The sequence below is a fragment of the Primulina huaijiensis genome, chromosome 15 (assembly GCF_012295235.1).
Source record: "Primulina huaijiensis isolate GDHJ02 chromosome 15, ASM1229523v2, whole genome shotgun sequence".
Taxonomy (NCBI): domain Eukaryota; kingdom Viridiplantae; phylum Streptophyta; class Magnoliopsida; order Lamiales; family Gesneriaceae; genus Primulina; species Primulina huaijiensis.
Genome location: NC_133320.1, coordinates 19,751,382 through 19,767,799, shown reverse-complemented (window position 1 = coordinate 19,767,799; position 16,418 = coordinate 19,751,382). Strand labels below are relative to the sequence as shown.

General features: G+C 34.5%; 3 protein-coding genes and 1 long non-coding RNA gene across 4 annotated transcripts in view; 3 read left to right on the top strand and 1 right to left on the bottom strand.

Annotated features, from left to right (window-relative positions):
* Positions 1 to 4,756: 4,756 nt before the first annotated feature.
* On the top strand, positions 4,757 to 6,676 carry LOC140958294 (two-component response regulator ARR5-like). Its single transcript, XM_073415688.1, has 5 exons — positions 4,757 to 5,115; positions 5,263 to 5,339; positions 5,681 to 5,758; positions 5,873 to 5,943; positions 6,273 to 6,676. Exons 1-5 carry the CDS (start codon positions 4,986 to 4,988, stop codon positions 6,541 to 6,543), a joined length of 627 nt encoding a protein of 208 aa, XP_073271789.1. The 5' UTR covers positions 4,757 to 4,985; the 3' UTR covers positions 6,544 to 6,676.
* Positions 6,677 to 10,758: 4,082 nt separating this feature from the next.
* LOC140958344 (formin-like protein 8) lies at positions 10,759 to 13,358 on the top strand. Its single transcript, XM_073415760.1, has 2 exons — positions 10,759 to 11,766; positions 11,855 to 13,358. The coding sequence occupies exons 1-2, from the start codon at positions 10,787 to 10,789 to the stop codon at positions 13,146 to 13,148; spliced, it is 2,274 nt and encodes a 757-aa protein (XP_073271861.1). The 5' UTR covers positions 10,759 to 10,786; the 3' UTR covers positions 13,149 to 13,358.
* The window catches only part of LOC140958347 (uncharacterized), a 6,391-nt gene continuing 3,174 nt past the window's right edge, over positions 13,202 to 16,418 (bottom strand). The window contains exon 3 of the long non-coding RNA XR_012171769.1: positions 13,202 to 13,387. This is a non-coding gene — a long non-coding RNA (uncharacterized lncRNA). The remainder of the gene's footprint in view (positions 13,388 to 16,418) is intronic.
* Positions 13,943 to 16,418, top strand: part of LOC140958345 (protein EDS1B-like) — a 7,407-nt gene continuing 4,931 nt past the window's right edge. Inside the window, exon 1 of the mRNA XM_073415761.1 lies at positions 13,943 to 14,450. Coding sequence (XP_073271862.1) covers positions 14,121 to 14,450 — 330 coding nt within the window. The 5' untranslated portion in view covers positions 13,943 to 14,120. The remainder of the gene's footprint in view (positions 14,451 to 16,418) is intronic.

The following is a 16,418-nucleotide window of genomic DNA, read 5'->3' as shown; positions in this document are numbered from 1 at the left end:
GGTCTCACCGAAATTCTCCATGTATTGACTTAAGTTCGAGTCTTCCTCACCTCTTAGATTAGGATATCAAAAAAAATATCATCGAGGAAGAATGATTCAACACAAATGAAAAATCCATTCGTGACCACTTCTTCACTTCCAATGTACGAGTGGAGTAATAAGGGTTCAAGAGGTAGGCAACCCAATGTAGTGGACTACTAAGCCGATTATGACTTTTCTCCATAATATCAATAATCGGACGATAATGAAGCTCTTGATTTTTTAATATCACTTTAATCTCATCTATCACTCTAAGTAATTCACCATACAAAAACTCATTGATGGCTTCTTATCCCCATCAACAAGACGAAGCACCTTAACTAAAAGAGCAAACACCTTCAAGCAAAAACTTGCTAATGATATCCGAGTGAATCGAGTAAGCTGGGTCGGGACAATACACCAGATGATGATGAAAGTTATATTTAAGGAAACTGAGCAAGAGATATGGTTGCAAAATTGACCTGCGAACAAGAAGATGAACTCGTGAATGGGCGCAGGAGGGGTGTCCGGCATGACCACTTCGATGCTTAAGTCAGTCGGTTGAAGATGAAAGAAAAGAGTAATATATGTGAGGATATATGTGAGTGCTCGAAGATACAAAATTCCAGAATCCCGTAAATGAAATACATAGCTGTTATTTATAGGAGGAAATCTCATGATTACCTTGTTTTCAGTGCTTACCTGCTAATTATATTAATATGGTTGCCCATACCCTGTTCTGACAAGTTATTCTGACACGTCAACCCCTGTGTTTCTGACAGTAATGATTGCCAAGAATAAGATGACTCATACTGATACACTCGAGTGAGGTGTGCTTCTCGAGGTACTCCGAGTATAAAGCTTCCCGGGAACTTGCATAAAAGCCCAGGCGCCTGGTAGCCTGGGGAAAAATGTCTCATGCATCCGCCTGCCCCGCTCCTGAAAAACGCTTCCTACAGAGTGACCCTGATTTGGGTTATTCATTTAATTTACTAGCTCTTTATAGGGGTATTACAACCCATATTAAACATAGTCAGGCTAGAGTCTTACTCGCTGTCCCGATCAGTCATGCTTGGACTTCCAATAGAAAGATAATCAATCAATTCTAGTAAAAGCGCCAGAGATTCATGCTTCTTGGATATGAGATAAGATGTCGAGGTCTCATGTCTCCCGATCTTAGAATAGAGTGTCGGGGCCTCATATCTCCCTGGCTATGAATAAGATGCCGGGGTTTCATGTCTCGCGGACTGTGAATAAGATGTCGTAGTCTCGTGTCTCCTGGAATTTGAATATTTTTGTCGTTTAGTATTCTCGGGTAGTTTGAATGATGTCATGATGACGTATGTCCCAGAATTTTAACGAACCGAAACGTTCCTTATTCCGAGAATATGATTAGTCTGACACGTCTCGATATCCGTGCACGACCTTTCATATACCCGCACAACTTCCAAGATGGCTATTATCCGTCCGATTTGATTTAGATCAATGGTGGAAATCACTCACCTCCGTCTATATATAATAATGCACCCTCTTCATTTTCCACTTTTGCAATCTCGCATTTTCTCTGCAATCTTCTCGCAACTCCGACATACTAACATTCCAACTCTGGTGATTACTCCCGCCGACTTCAGCCCTTCAAAACCAACTGTAAGTCATTTCCGTCCCTTCATTTTTCTTCAAAATGTCGAACTTCACCTCATCCACCTCATGGGCGAATGCGCAAGGTTCATCGGAGTATGAATCAACGGCGGTTTGCTCCGATTCTTCTCTTTCCCCTCCCACCAAAATATCCTTGACTATCCCTCCCAAAAAATCGAAAAAACCCGGGGTTAAGCCTTCTGCTGCAGGCCCCTCCCGAACATCCAAAAATGGGAAGGGCAAAGCCCTAGTTTCCAGCCCGCCCTTCATTGAGGCCCCGAGTGCTCCTTGGTTTTCTACCATGGCAAGTACTCTCCGTCCCGGTGCTGAAGAGGATTTTAGAACCATAGGATATATCCCCTCTTCTTTTTCTATTCTTATTCCCAGCCCTTCTGATAGGGCAGATAATCCACCGAAGGGTTTTTATAATTTCTTCAAGGACCAGATACGTAATGGTCTTAGGTTTCCTATCCCTTCCTTCTATATCGAGGTGGCTCACTTCCTTGGAGTCCCTATAAACCAATTTCACCCCAATTCTTTCCATATCATGGCTTCCGTCTTTGTTCTTTTTAAAATGCATAATCTTCTTATCAATAATCTCATTCTCTTCTACTTCTTCATTTGTCGCTTTAGTGACAACGCTTTTTCCCTTTCTGCTCGGTTAAAGAGTCGATTCTTTGATGACGAGAAGAAGGGATGGAAATGTAAATTTTTTTTATAATCCTTCCTTCCCATCCTCCCTGTCTAACCAGCTTCCTACCCAATCTCCCTACCCAACCCGAGCTTCCTCGTGGATACAAATTTGAAGAACCCTACACCATGAGTCATGAGCTGGTGGGGGAACGAAAATTCTCTTCCTCTGTTCTCCTGGAGGAAGAAAATTTTGTAACATATGAGTTGAGTGCCCGGGGCTGAGGACTCCATTAACAGGGTGATTGATGAAATGGTTGGCTCGGGTGCTCAACCTGGTATTCTTCTTTTGCTCTTATCTCATATTTTACTGCTTTTTCATTCTGCAACTTCTATCTATAATCATGTCTTGTAGGTGAGACCGAGATGCAAGCAGCATTTGCGCGCAAACGTACATCTGAGAAAGCAGCGACAACCGAAAAGAAAAAGACAGCTCACGAGGCAATGCTTAAGCAATCCTAAGTGGCGTATTTTAGAACACCACAAATGACTATAAGTATTGATTAGAAATGACTTGGTGAAGTAGAAAGAGAGATTTCAAATAGAAATTCTCGAAATTATATTTGTACTATTTTGAAAATTAATATTATCCAATTCAATTATCGTGATGTTCTATACTTTTAATTACTATATTTTTATGATATATTTAATTGTTATGTATTTCATTATTAATAAGTTTTTTTGTGAGACGGTCAATTATGTTTATATGTACAATAATAAATAATATTTTTTTTATTGATAACTCAAACAAAAAATCCATTTCATGGATAAAAATCAATAAAATCATCTTCCAAATTTTTTTGTGTTTCTCTGTATTTTTTCTTGTATATGTAAGATTTAGAGTGGGTCTCATATGAGACCGTCTCACGGATCTTAATCTGTGAGACGGGTCAACCCTAACCATATTCACAATAAAAAGTAATACTCTTAGCATAAAAAGTAATATTTTTTCATGGATGACCCAAATAAAAGATCCGTCTCACAAATACGACCCGTGAGACCGTCTCATACAAGTTTTTGCCTAAGATTTATCATATATAATAATCGAGTCTTTCATCGTGAAATACGGAAGAAATAGAGAAAATGTCCCAATTTATTATTATTTTGTAATATTTTTGGGGATTAGCGGGAAGAGGGGTCAAATTTGTGATCCAATCCAATCCAATCCAATCCCAGATATGACTGACGAGTATTCACGCAAATGGAGGGTGATTGTTCAAATCTTTTTTTTTTGGAATAGGTAAAGTGGGCCCGAATCTACTTATTAGATTCTGTGAATTACCTACACTACCCTATCTATCTCGCTCTACTTACCGTACTATTTGATATTATATAAACATATAGACGAATTATTTTTTGTTATATTTGAAAATAATATTTTTTAAAAAAATATATATTAATGCATAAATGAGCTTGGAGGTGTTTCCGAAAACTACTTAGCACAGCTCTGAGTAATTAAAAATAACGTAGTATTTTTAAATTTTCACATGATTGATTAATTTATATTACAAAATAATATGCGAAGAAAATGCTCCTCCATAAATTTTCACGTGATCGAATTAATATAAAGATAATATAAGGACGTAAACGGTGTAGCGATATTGTTTCCTCTTTTGATTTTGACTCAGCCTTTGTTTACCTGGTCTAGCTAGGGGAGAGGGGACATTATATTATATTATATTATATTATATTATATCAAGGAAAAGCATACATGAACTGTCAATTCCCAGAAAACATCACTTGACTCCTAAGTTAAACAATATGTAATTTGCCAACAAAAAACATCGACAAGTTGCTCAATATCATAGTACCTATCAGTTCAATGCTCGAGTAACTCCATTCTATTTTAATTATATATATATAATTGTAATTGAGTAGTTAACCGACAAATCATATGTTCGAGCTCGATTCGATTATATGTTTGTGCTCGAGTTTTGACCGAGCTTGAGTCGACGTTGCACCCCTATGCATGACACACATTTTGTGGTGAAGGTGAACATCATGCATTATACTATGATGTTATTTTCCTTGTATATTTCTGCACAATAAGATAGGTTACGAGTTTAACAACATTAATTTGTAGGACATGATATATAAAGATTTTTACTACTTGGATCAGGACGTATTGATAAGATAAATGTATGAACTCGAATTCGAACTCGAGCTCGAGTTCGAGCTCTTTTATTGGGAGTGGGACAATCTTCATTTTATGTACCTAACCAGGTTATATCCATTTTACTCTAATTTGTAATTTTTCTATGTATTTTGTATTGTAATAAGATTATTATTATTAGTAGAACGATTGAATATATTTTGGTTTGAAAAAAGCACATGCTAGCAACAGGACATCATTGTCTCCTACATTAATAATCGAATCGAATAATCAAGAAATATAATGGCAAAGTCAGGTAAAGCGACAAGTCGGATACAATGGGGAGTAGATTTGAAAAGATCGCTCTGTCCCAGCTTTTAACCTTTCCTCTTCCCTAAACTAGATTTCCTTTTCTCTCTCTGTGATCTTACACAATAACCCAGATCCCAACCGACCCTATATATCCCTTAATGCTCCCCGAAATGGGAAAAGTTAGTCCAGGATTTGGAATTGAGCATTTTTTTTGGAGCTGACCCGATAGAGTCAAATGGCGATGAGAGACTTGGGTGGGGATTGTTCTTCGATTGATGCTCAAGAATTGCATGTTCTTGCTGTGGATGATAGCGTCGTGGATAGGAAGGTCATTGAGAGGTTGCTGAAAATTTCTTGCTGTAAAGGTGTGAGATCTTTTTTTGACTATAGAGCTGTTTGCTGGGTTTAGGGGATTCTGGCGATTTGTTTCTTTGTTCTGTTTTCTATGTGTTTGCTGAAATGTTTATGTTGGTGGGTTTGTTGAGATTTTATTTGATTTGTGAGATTTGCAGTGACTGCTGTAGAAAGTGGGAGGAGGGCTCTGCAGTATTTGGGGTTGGATGGAGACCGAAGCTCTGTTGAATTTGATGTAAGAACTTTTATCATTTTTCTCCCTGTTATTGGTGTCAGCTGAAATCTGAAAGTTGATCGTGTTAGTGTTTAGACGGATGAAAAATCGAAAGAACAAAGTTTTATTTTGCGCCTGTATTAAGTTTAGGTGTTTTTCGTTAAATGGAAAAAGGGTTTGATATCCGTTGATGCACAAGTTTTAAGACCGCTGGTTTTGTTTGGTGATATAAAATATTGCAACAAATCAGGAATGAAATTTTATAGATTTAAGTTGGCGGGGCTCTGGTGATCAGAATTGTTGCTTACATCACGAGTGTTGTTTGTGGTTTGAATGATACAAATACAAGAATTTGAATGCAGGGAATGAAGGTGAATCTTATTATGACAGACTACTCCATGCCTGGGATGACAGGATACGAGCTTCTTAAGAGAATCAAGGTTGGTTTTCCTGTTAATTAAACAAGATTTGGAGATCTTCTTGGATTCAAGCTGCGATTCTTTGCTTTTCGAATGAAAACTGGTAACTTTTTATTCCTTTCCTGATTCGATCAGGGTTCCTCCAAATTGCGAGAAATACCGGTGGTGATCATGTCTTCTGAGAACATATTGACCCGCATCGATAGGTAATATCTTGTGTCTCCTTGCATTATATTGCTTACTAGCTGCTACGGTGTTCAGGATTTTTTATTAGAGATTTTGATTATGTTTGAATACATACGAGCCGTGATTATGATCAATCGAAATCATGACATTTCCGGTTTATAATTTACTTATTAAGAATCCACAGTAGTAATTTTTTCTGAAGACTGCATCATTTGAGGTAACATTGGAATTTTTCAACTCATGTTCTTTGGAAAAATTCATTATAAAGATCATTCCACTCTATATTTCAGCAACATTATTCGATTATAACCACGCTTGTCTGCATTTACTCACCCGACCGATAAAACAGGTGTTTAGAGGAAGGAGCTGAAGAGTTTCTGGTGAAACCAGTAAAGCTATCTGATGTTAAGAGATTGACAGATTTTATACTAAGAGGCGACGAAAACAGCCAAAGGAAAGGTTCACGGAAGAGGAAAACACGTGATGACTTGTGTTCGTCGACACCTCCTTCTGTGACGTCTTCTCCTTCAACTCTCGGCCGTGGTGAGCTTCAGCTGCCACCGAAGTCCATATCACCACGACCACTTCCCAAGCACCCGAAAGTGCAGAGCACAAATTGAACGATTTCCTAAAGATTCAATTTTGGCAACCATTTTTGTTTCATCTCGTGGCGACGACACCACATGTGAAGGAAATAGTCGTAGCTTAGAGCTTGTACATGTTTTTACATCGATGATTCAACATTTGGATACACCCCCTTCATCGGCGTGAGTGTGTGGCACACACAGATAAGGGACACCACAAAAATTCAAGTCACTTGTATGATATTTCAACACACCTTTCACTTGTGTAAATCAACATAAAAACCATCGTCTCAGACCACGTTCCAAGTCCTGAGCTCATAGCATGAAACTATCAGCGGAGAACCCGATCCACTGGTGTAGATTAGATGTAGTCGAAACCACATGACTAAAATTAGGTATGCAAAGTTTGTGAAGTCAAAATTATATTTGATGAACAACACACTAATCAATAGTATGATTAGGTGTTGTATCGGTGTGTCGTCACACTCCACGTCAACACATCAATGCGTTTTGGTTTGATCACTTGATCTCTTCGAAGTAAATCATCAATTCTCGTGATTATTTTCATGAGACGTCTATATTTCTCTGTTAGTCCTATCATTTATCTTCGATTATTTATAAGTTTATTTTGTCCTATCTTTTTTTCTTTAATAGAATCATATATGATATGAAAATTAGAGTTTTATTAAGAAATATATTCTTTTAATTAAATCTATCGTATTTAGAATTTATCAAAGATAATTTAGAAAAACAAAAGTTTATAATTTAATATGGTCGAAGTTATAAAAAATATAATTAAAGAATAATTATATTCTTTTCAAAACATAATATAATAATTAAATTAAATAAATTTAAATTTTATTAATTTAAAAACCAACTATGACGGCAACAAACTCCAAGTCTCCAACAATGACAGCTTCATATATATGATTCCGACAAAAGAAGAAATCTCACGGAGAATTTGAAGCTGGGATCCAACTAATACCAGAAGGCATAAAGTCAATGAGTTAACCATATACTTGTATATTTCTTGTTCATAATAATTTTTTTGTGAGATTAGCATATACTTGTATATTTCTTATTTATAAAATTTTTGTTAGACAGTCTCACGAATTAATTTTGTGATACGAATATTTTGTTTGTGTCACTTATGAAAAAATATTACTTTTTATACCAAAATTATTACTTATCATTGTAAATATAAGCATGATTGATACGTCTCACGGATTACAACATGAACATGGTGACCCGTATTAAATATTATTTTTTTAATAAAATACTTTTGAAAAATCGACTAAACATGTCCACAACGCCACGAGAGATAATTATTATTTCAGCGAAAGGAATTAACCCTTCGCCCTTTTAATGATACCATATACTCAATTATAAGACAAAATTATTTGTAAGAAACATATCATCATACCTCGAGAACGTAAACACTAATTGCTATCCCAAATAATTTTCAACCTACCAAATTAATTCACTTGAATTCTTCTCACTTTAATGAACGAAAAAAAGAAAAAAAAAAAAGAGTGTAAGATTTTGATCGATACCCAACCAAACGGGGCGAACTACTTTAAGAATTTTCTGAAAACTTGGTTAGTGGTCCTTACAATAGTAAGTCAACATTAAATTGGACAGTTGTTGCACTTATCTTCGCCATCAATCACTGAAAATGATTGGTTTATAAAATAACAAATGTCAAGCCTCTAACACGGAGTACTCCTCGTTTTACCAAAAACATGATATTACTCTCATATTTCAAACCGTATAGCAACTCAATTGTCATGGTTTGATAACTCTATAAGCATAGTAAATATTGCACCCTCAACAATCACTTTTCTCAATAATTGTATTTTTTTGCGATCCATGAAAATAACTCGTGACCTTACCTCTTATATTAATTGTTAGATTGAGCGACTGACGATTTACTAAAATTTATATCTAACAGTAATAATACAATTTCAATATTTTAAATCGTAAAACATCACAACGTCAGTACGTCACGATTCAATTGTTCTTTCATAAAGAACAATTTTGCACCCAACAAATGCATCTGAGCAATTTTATTTTTCGCCTTTGATTATATTTTAAATTACTATTATTATTACATACTTTTTTTTAAACCATTTCATTAAGATAAACATTCTAAATTTATTCTTAAAATTAGGCCAGTCTATATTATAACTGGAGTACCACTCATCTGTATTAAAAAAAAAATAAACATGTTCGGTATCATTTGAATTCATAATAAAAATACGTGAAGCTCTCCATATGATCAATCGAATATGTTGTATTTAAAAACAGAAGTGAAGTGTTACCCAACTATACCGTAGACTCAACCCCTAAAATATGATAACAAACTGAGATTGTGTAAAGTGTCATTAATAACATCCTATATATTTCAAACTTTTATTTATTTATTTATTTATTTATGTTTTTTATTAGGTAACAATAGCTCTATTAATTCTTATTAATATTTCCAGCTAGTTTTGTTTTCAGCCCTCAAATGCATTTTTAGTATGTCACAACTATCATATTTGGTCCCTCAGCAACTCAATAAAATTTTCTCATTTTTTTTAATAATAATACTGTCATGTGTTTAGGACTGTTTTTCTTTTTTCTTTTTGCAATGTAATTATTTGTAAAATTTAATAAAATTTAAAAAAATTGAAAGAAAATCTTATCCATTTCAAATAAAATATTATATAAAATTCATTACTATGTTTTTTTTTTCGAAACAATGTAACATTTTTACATAGAGAATTATTCTTATCTAATATCCAAAATAAGAGTAGGTCTCTTGTGAGACGGTCTCACGAATCTTTATCTGTGAGACAGGTCAATCCTACCGATATTCACAATAAAAAGTAATACTTTTTCATGGATGATCCAAATAAGATATCTATCTCACAAAATACGATCCGTGAGACCGTCTCACACAAGTTTTTCTCCAAAATAATCTACTGTCCAGCTAACATGTACTAAATCATAATTCATTCACATAAAAAGTGACTTAAAACTGAAATAAAAACCGACAAGATTCATTATTAAATCTGAAAAACAATTAATATATGAAAATGACATATTAAAACTGCTGCAAATGGAATGAAGTGCTTTATTTTGCTGACTTCTTAAGTTTGTCACACATCTTAATCTTAAGTTACGTCAATATTTAGCTTTTTACAATGTATTTGAATTGATAGAGTAAGTCGATGTTTCATAATTGATCAGAAGTTTGATTTTCTCTATCAACATTTTTTCAAACGAGTCTGTCGTACTTGCACTGAGTTTGTCTAATACGATTTACTTTGCTAACGTGGTTTAGATGTTACTGCGTTAATCCGAAGCTTAAGCGGTTGCAAGTTTTGTAATCATAAAAAAAGTTACGTCAATTTTTATGCATATATATGGTATAATTATAAATTATGCAACGTTTACTTAGTAAGACGTATAGATAACCGAGGCCGACTACGAAATCAGACCAACCCACCCTTCTGACTTCCACTGCAACTACTAGTTCAACGACATGATATGTATGTATTTTCAAAAACTGGGTTAAATTACGGGAAGACCCTCGAGTTTCTGGATCACAGTATTCCTTGGCAAGGGGACATAGCGGTCATTTCTCAGCTTAAGAAATTGACTCCAACCAGCTACCGTCAACTACTGCTTTGAAACTGTCAACAAAACTTTGATTATATCAAACACAGCAACGACAATGATAATAATAACAACAATAAAATCTCATATATGTTTATTTTCGATTGCTCAAAGTTGAAAGGTGGTTGTCTTTGCCAAATTCCCACTTGATTTGCTTCATTGGATCCCGCAAGAAAAGGCCAAGAATTATCCAGTCCTGGTCTTTCACACAGATTTTTCGATTTTCTTGATAGAATTCTGCAGAGAAACCGATTGTCATCCACTTCTGAGGTTCGGTTTTCTTATTGAAGTTCTGCAGGAGAAGCTAGATATCATTCAAAACCGAGGTTTAATTGTATCGAAATTTCGATTCTCTTGATAGAATCCTGTATGAAAAGCCAAGAATCTTTCAGTTCTGAACCTTAAATCTCGACTTTCTTGCGGGAATCCTTGATTCTCAGACCATGTAAGTGTTCATCGAATGCTTTTGGTCAATGAGTCTCTGTCGTCTACTCTAATCTCCCATTTGATTTCTTCATTAAATACCGCAAGGAAAGCCAAGAATATTTCAATTCTGAGGTTCCAACCCATCAAGAAATTTATGATAAAAACCTGAAGTTCAGTATTTTAGATAAGTATGGCTACAAAGACAGTCGTTCAAGCAGTAGTAATCACAGCAGCTATTAGTTTAATACTAGCTGGTATACTAGCCTATGTTGTGTATAGATTCATGATAACTCAACGAACAGAGAAAAATAAAATGGGCTCTAGTTTTCGAAGAGAGGCCACGATTGGTTTGCCGTCCGTAGAATTTAGGCAGCATGGTAGAGCATTGAAAGGAGTTATAATTGATGAAGAAGGATTGGATGTGCTGTATTTACGGAGACTTGAAGAGGGGCATTTTACGGGCTGTTTCTCAAAGGTTTGGTGTAATCCTTTAGATGAGGAATTTAAAAGATTGGAGAGTAGAGGGGATAAGGCTAATATATGTGAGCCAATTCAGGAAGACCCATTGCTTCAAGAAACAAGAAGTGGATATGATTTTACAGTGACTAGTACAATTCGAGTGAGTTCGAATAGTTTACCTGTAGCATCTGAATTGGATGCATCAGGCCCCGTTTCAAAATATGAAAATATAACGCAGCCGCCGTTTCCAACTCCACCGACAACAATGGGGCCAATCCCTCCACCAGCAACCCCGCCAACACAGCCACAGGCTCCACTTCCACCTCAAACACCAAGAATAAGGCCAAGCTCTCCACCACCACCACCTCCACCACCACAGCTGGCGCCACCTACACAGCCACCAGCTCCGCCACCCCTGCCACTTCTACCTAAAAAGGGATACCTTAAGCCACCACCAGTACCACCAGGTCCACCAAAGTTAAAACCTGTGCCACCACCTCCACCAGCAAACCGAAAAGGCCAAATTGCACAACATAAACCACCAGTTCCCCCAAAAGAAACGGGGAGCAGTCATGTGATAGGTAAAACTTCATCCATAGAACAAGAAAATGGAGGGGTTCAAAAGAAACTGAAACCATTACACTGGGACAAGGTTACTGCTAATGTGGATCATTCAATGGTCTGGAATGAAATCAATGATGGATCTTTCAGGTTAAGTGTTTCTTGATTTGTACTTCTGCTTTATTATTACATGAACAATATTTATTGAAATTTAAACGATTCTGTGCAATTTTATCAGGTTTGATGATGACCTCATAGAATCACTCTTTGGTTACACAACCACCAGCCAGAAATCAGATGATAAAAGTAACGGACCAATGAGTAAAGCCGGTTCTAACACCGTAACATCAGCTCAAATATTCCTCCTTGATCCCAGAAAATCCCAGAATACAGCAATTGTTCTCAAGTCTCTAGCAATATCTCGCCAAGAAATCATAGATTCTCTATTGGATGGCCGAGGACTGAATCCGGATACCCTTGAAAAACTAACCAAGATTTGCCCGACAAGAGATGAAATAACCAAAATCCTTCAATTTGATGGAAACCCCACCAAACTAGCTGATGCCGAGTCTTTCCTATATCACATCTTGAAACCTGTTCCATCTGCATTTCTTCGTTTCAATGCCATGCTTTTCAGGTCATCCTATGATTCCGATATACTGCATCTCAAGGAGTCTCTGCAGACTCTTGAATTAGGATGTAAGGAGTTGAGAACTGGAGGGATTTTCTTCAAACTCCTTGAAGCCATTCTCAAGGCTGGCAACCGAATGAATGCGGGAACTGCTAGAGGAAATGCTCAGGGATTCAATTTAAGTGCCCTTCGAAGATTATCCGAAGTGAAAAGCTCAGATGGAAAGACTACTCTTTTGCACTTTGTAGTAGAACAAGTTATGCGTTCTGAAGGTAAACGACATCTGATCAGTAGGAAAAGTAAAGGAGACAGCTACGATCATGAATCAGATTCCAAGAATTCAAGAGAAGACAGAGATGGGGAGAATCTAATGGCAGGATTATCAATTGTAGGAAACTTGGGTGCTGAGTTTGTTAATTTAAAGAAAGCAGCCACAATAGACTACGAAAACTTCATCAACATGCGTTCGATTCTTACCTCCAAAGTTGAAGAAAACAAACAACTTTTGGCACACTGCAGGGATGAATCAGGAGGATTCTTAAAGGAAATGAAAGGGTTTTTAGAGGATTGTGAGGAAGAGCTTAAAGTGGTGAGGGAGGAAGAAACAAGAATAATGGAGCTCGTGTTGAAAACAACGGTTTATTTTCAAGCCGGAGCTTCTAAAGACAAAGGAACAAATCCGCTTCAATTATTTGTCATTGTAAAGGATTTCTTGGTTATGGTCGATCAAGTTTGTGCTGAAATCACGAAGAAACTGCAAACAAAGAAGGCGATGACCACACGTTCATCGCCTCCATCATCACCTACACCAAGGTCTCCTATGAGATTTCAAAACTTGCAAGCATATTTGATGTCACAAAAGCATGGAACCAGTTCAAGCGATTCAGAGGATGATTTCTGATAGTGGCCGAGGGATCATTTTAGAAGATCAGCTAGATATTTTCAGAATAGTCCCAACACCATGTTATTAGATCGGTGAATTTCTGAAGATTTTATACTTCATTTTTATTCTTTACTGTAATTACAGCGCATGTTGCATTATATATACTTTCAGCCCTCTGATTCTTTACTCATCCCAGCATTAGAGCATGATCACGTGAACGACACATCTTCGCTCGTTGTCATTGGCCTCCTAAGCACCTGAGATTCAAACAAGGAAAAGAATGTCTAAAATCCCATCCATTGATGCATAAATATGTGCTCAAGCAAAGATGAAGCGTGACAACTGAAAGACAAGATTCACATGAAACTTGATTCTTTCTTTGTCAACAGCTTGTTAAGGAACATTTTGATTAAAACAGGCCCTTTTCCATTCAAGGAGACAATCCTAATCTTTTACTTGGGTAAGCTTTTACAGATTTCTATGCTCCAAATTCAGTTGCGTTACTTGTTTTGTTTGGAGCCAAGGTGTTCTAAAAATTATGATATATTATCAATAATTAAAATATGATATGTAATAAAGAAGTTATTTTAAATCATAAATTTTAATATTACATCAATTGTTAAAGAAGACTGCATTTTAAAAAATATCATTAAAATCATGCCAAAAAATTTATACAGCAGCTGCTTTCTAATTTTTTTGTCAATAGTATAATATAAAATATAAATAATTGTTGGGGAAAGTACTTTTCAATGATATTATGATACTTTCTAAATTCCACAGATTTCGTATATCTTTCCAAGTCTTCCTTCCACAGCCAAGTCAAGAAAGACTCAAGTCAATGAGGCATACACATTCCACACGACTCTAATCTCATGTATAAACCAAAACTTGATCAACTCATTCTGTCTCTGAAAACAAGATTTACACCAGAAAGCAAGCAATAAATAAATAACCAGTAGCAGATTTAAAAACAGAAGCAAGGCACAAAAGATGGCGGGGGGGAAGCTTGGAGAAAACATAGGGCTAAGCGAAGAGCTTATCCAGAAAGCTGCAAAATTGGCCATGAAAGCTCATGAAACTTTCCCTGGAAAGCCATACATTCATGAAAAAGCTAGTGGTTCGACGGACGCTTTTTTCGCCTTTCCGGGATCATGGTGTGTGGATCACTGGTACAGCAGAAAGCCCTTTGGTGAAATAAAGATCGATGTTTCGAAATTTCCATCTATGAAGAGTGTTGGCAATGATGAAGTTGCTTTGGTGAATGAAGCATTTAGCAGGAGATTTCAAGAACTCTTGTGCAATTCATCACTGGAAATTGAGGTGTTTCCAATATTGATTCCTATTCAGTTAATTTTTATTTTATCAAGTATGTTTTTTGTTTCACAAGATTTTATTTGATCAGTTTAATTCCGAAGCTATCCTTTTTTGGTATTTGTGATGGTATACTTTTCGTGTTCTAATTGCAAAAGCTCATGAACCTGTATAAACTTACAGAGGACCCCAAAATTTCATAATGCCTACAACCAAGAATGTCCTCTCTAAAGACTAAAGCTACTCATTTTCAGGAGCACGAGTCTATTACTTTACCTATTATAAATATATGAGTTTGAATTGTGAGCTTACCTTTTTACCCTTTTATTTATTTTATAATTTGTTATCTTCATTTGGTTATTAAAGTAATTTTTTATGTTAATTTAATATGTTAATTAATAGTGTACTTAACTTTCATTTGTGAGTTTTCTTTTTTACCCTTTCCTTTGTTTTATATTTTTCATGTTCATGGGGTTTTTAAGTAATTTTTAATGATATTTAATATGATAATTAATAGTGTACTTAACTCAATCAAATTAATTATTATTTTTATTTTACTTTGTAAACTTACTATTTTACCTTTTTTTGGTTTTATAATTTGTGTAATGTTCATGATGTTCTTTAAGTTATTTTCTACGTTAGTTTAATAGAATTATTAATAGAGCACTTAACCCAATCAAGTTATTTATTATTTTAATTTTACTTTTATTTTAAATTTAAATTTTACTTTTATTTTTAAATTTAAATTTAATTACTTTAATTTATACAATGACATCAAATTAATAGAAAATCACCCTCATAATGTTATACATTAAAAAATTATTAATATTACGAACATTAAAGTAATAATAGGAAGACAAATGGAGATGAGTGACATTGAAAAAAATTAAATAATTAAAAAATATTAAGGTCATATAAAACATCATCTTCCCATTTAAAATAGAGGTATTTTAAGACTACTTATGTATCAACAAATATATGTGATTCAGAGAAAATATTTGTATGTAGGTGATTTCAGTATAAACATTTAAGTTATTTAGTCAATTTTCGATATATGGTGTTAAATAAATATTATCTATTTTCATTTGTAACCTTACCGTTTTACCTTTTTTTTATACAATTTGTCATGTTCATGATGTTATTTAAGTAATTTTTATGTTAGTTTAATAAGATCATTAATAGTGTACTTAACTCAATCAAACTAATTATTGTCTTAATTTACTTTTAAATTTAATTTTAATTACGAAATTTATATATTTCCGTCAAATTCATGAAAAATATCTACTATATTGATGATAGGTAATAATGGGCAGATGAAGGGAGATGAGTCGGATTGAATAAAAATAAATTATTAATAAATATTAAGGTTATATAAAACTTCTTTCTCCCATTTAGAATAAAGATATTTTCAAACTCTTTATGTGTCAATAGAGATACATGATTGAGAGAAATGTTTGTATGTAAATTATTTCAAACACTGTTTTTAAGCTATTTATTCAATGTTTTATATATGCTGCTAAATAAATATTACTAAATAATATGCTTCATTTGATCATTTTGTGTTCTTGCAATGAGATGAGTTTTTTAACATAGCATTACATGTTTTGGTGTTATATGTCGTTTGTATTGATCATGTTATGTTTGGATTCTTTATGTGATTTTTTTATTCACCGAAAGAAAATATAAAACAAAACCATATATCCCACAAAAATGATTATTTTTAATTTTTTTCCTTGAGATATTTTGTTAATTTTAAACACATAATGCATGTTTTCAGTTTGCTTAGATTACTTAGTTTGAAGCGACTTACAAAATATTAAAAATGATGAAATTTTTCTTCGTTTTTAGCTTATATCTCATAATATAAATAGATAATATTTTTTTATTTATTAAGACAAATGTATTTCCAGACTTCTGTCTATAAATCAGTATTCAAAATTTTTACAACATTATTATATTCTCTATTCAAATTTTTTT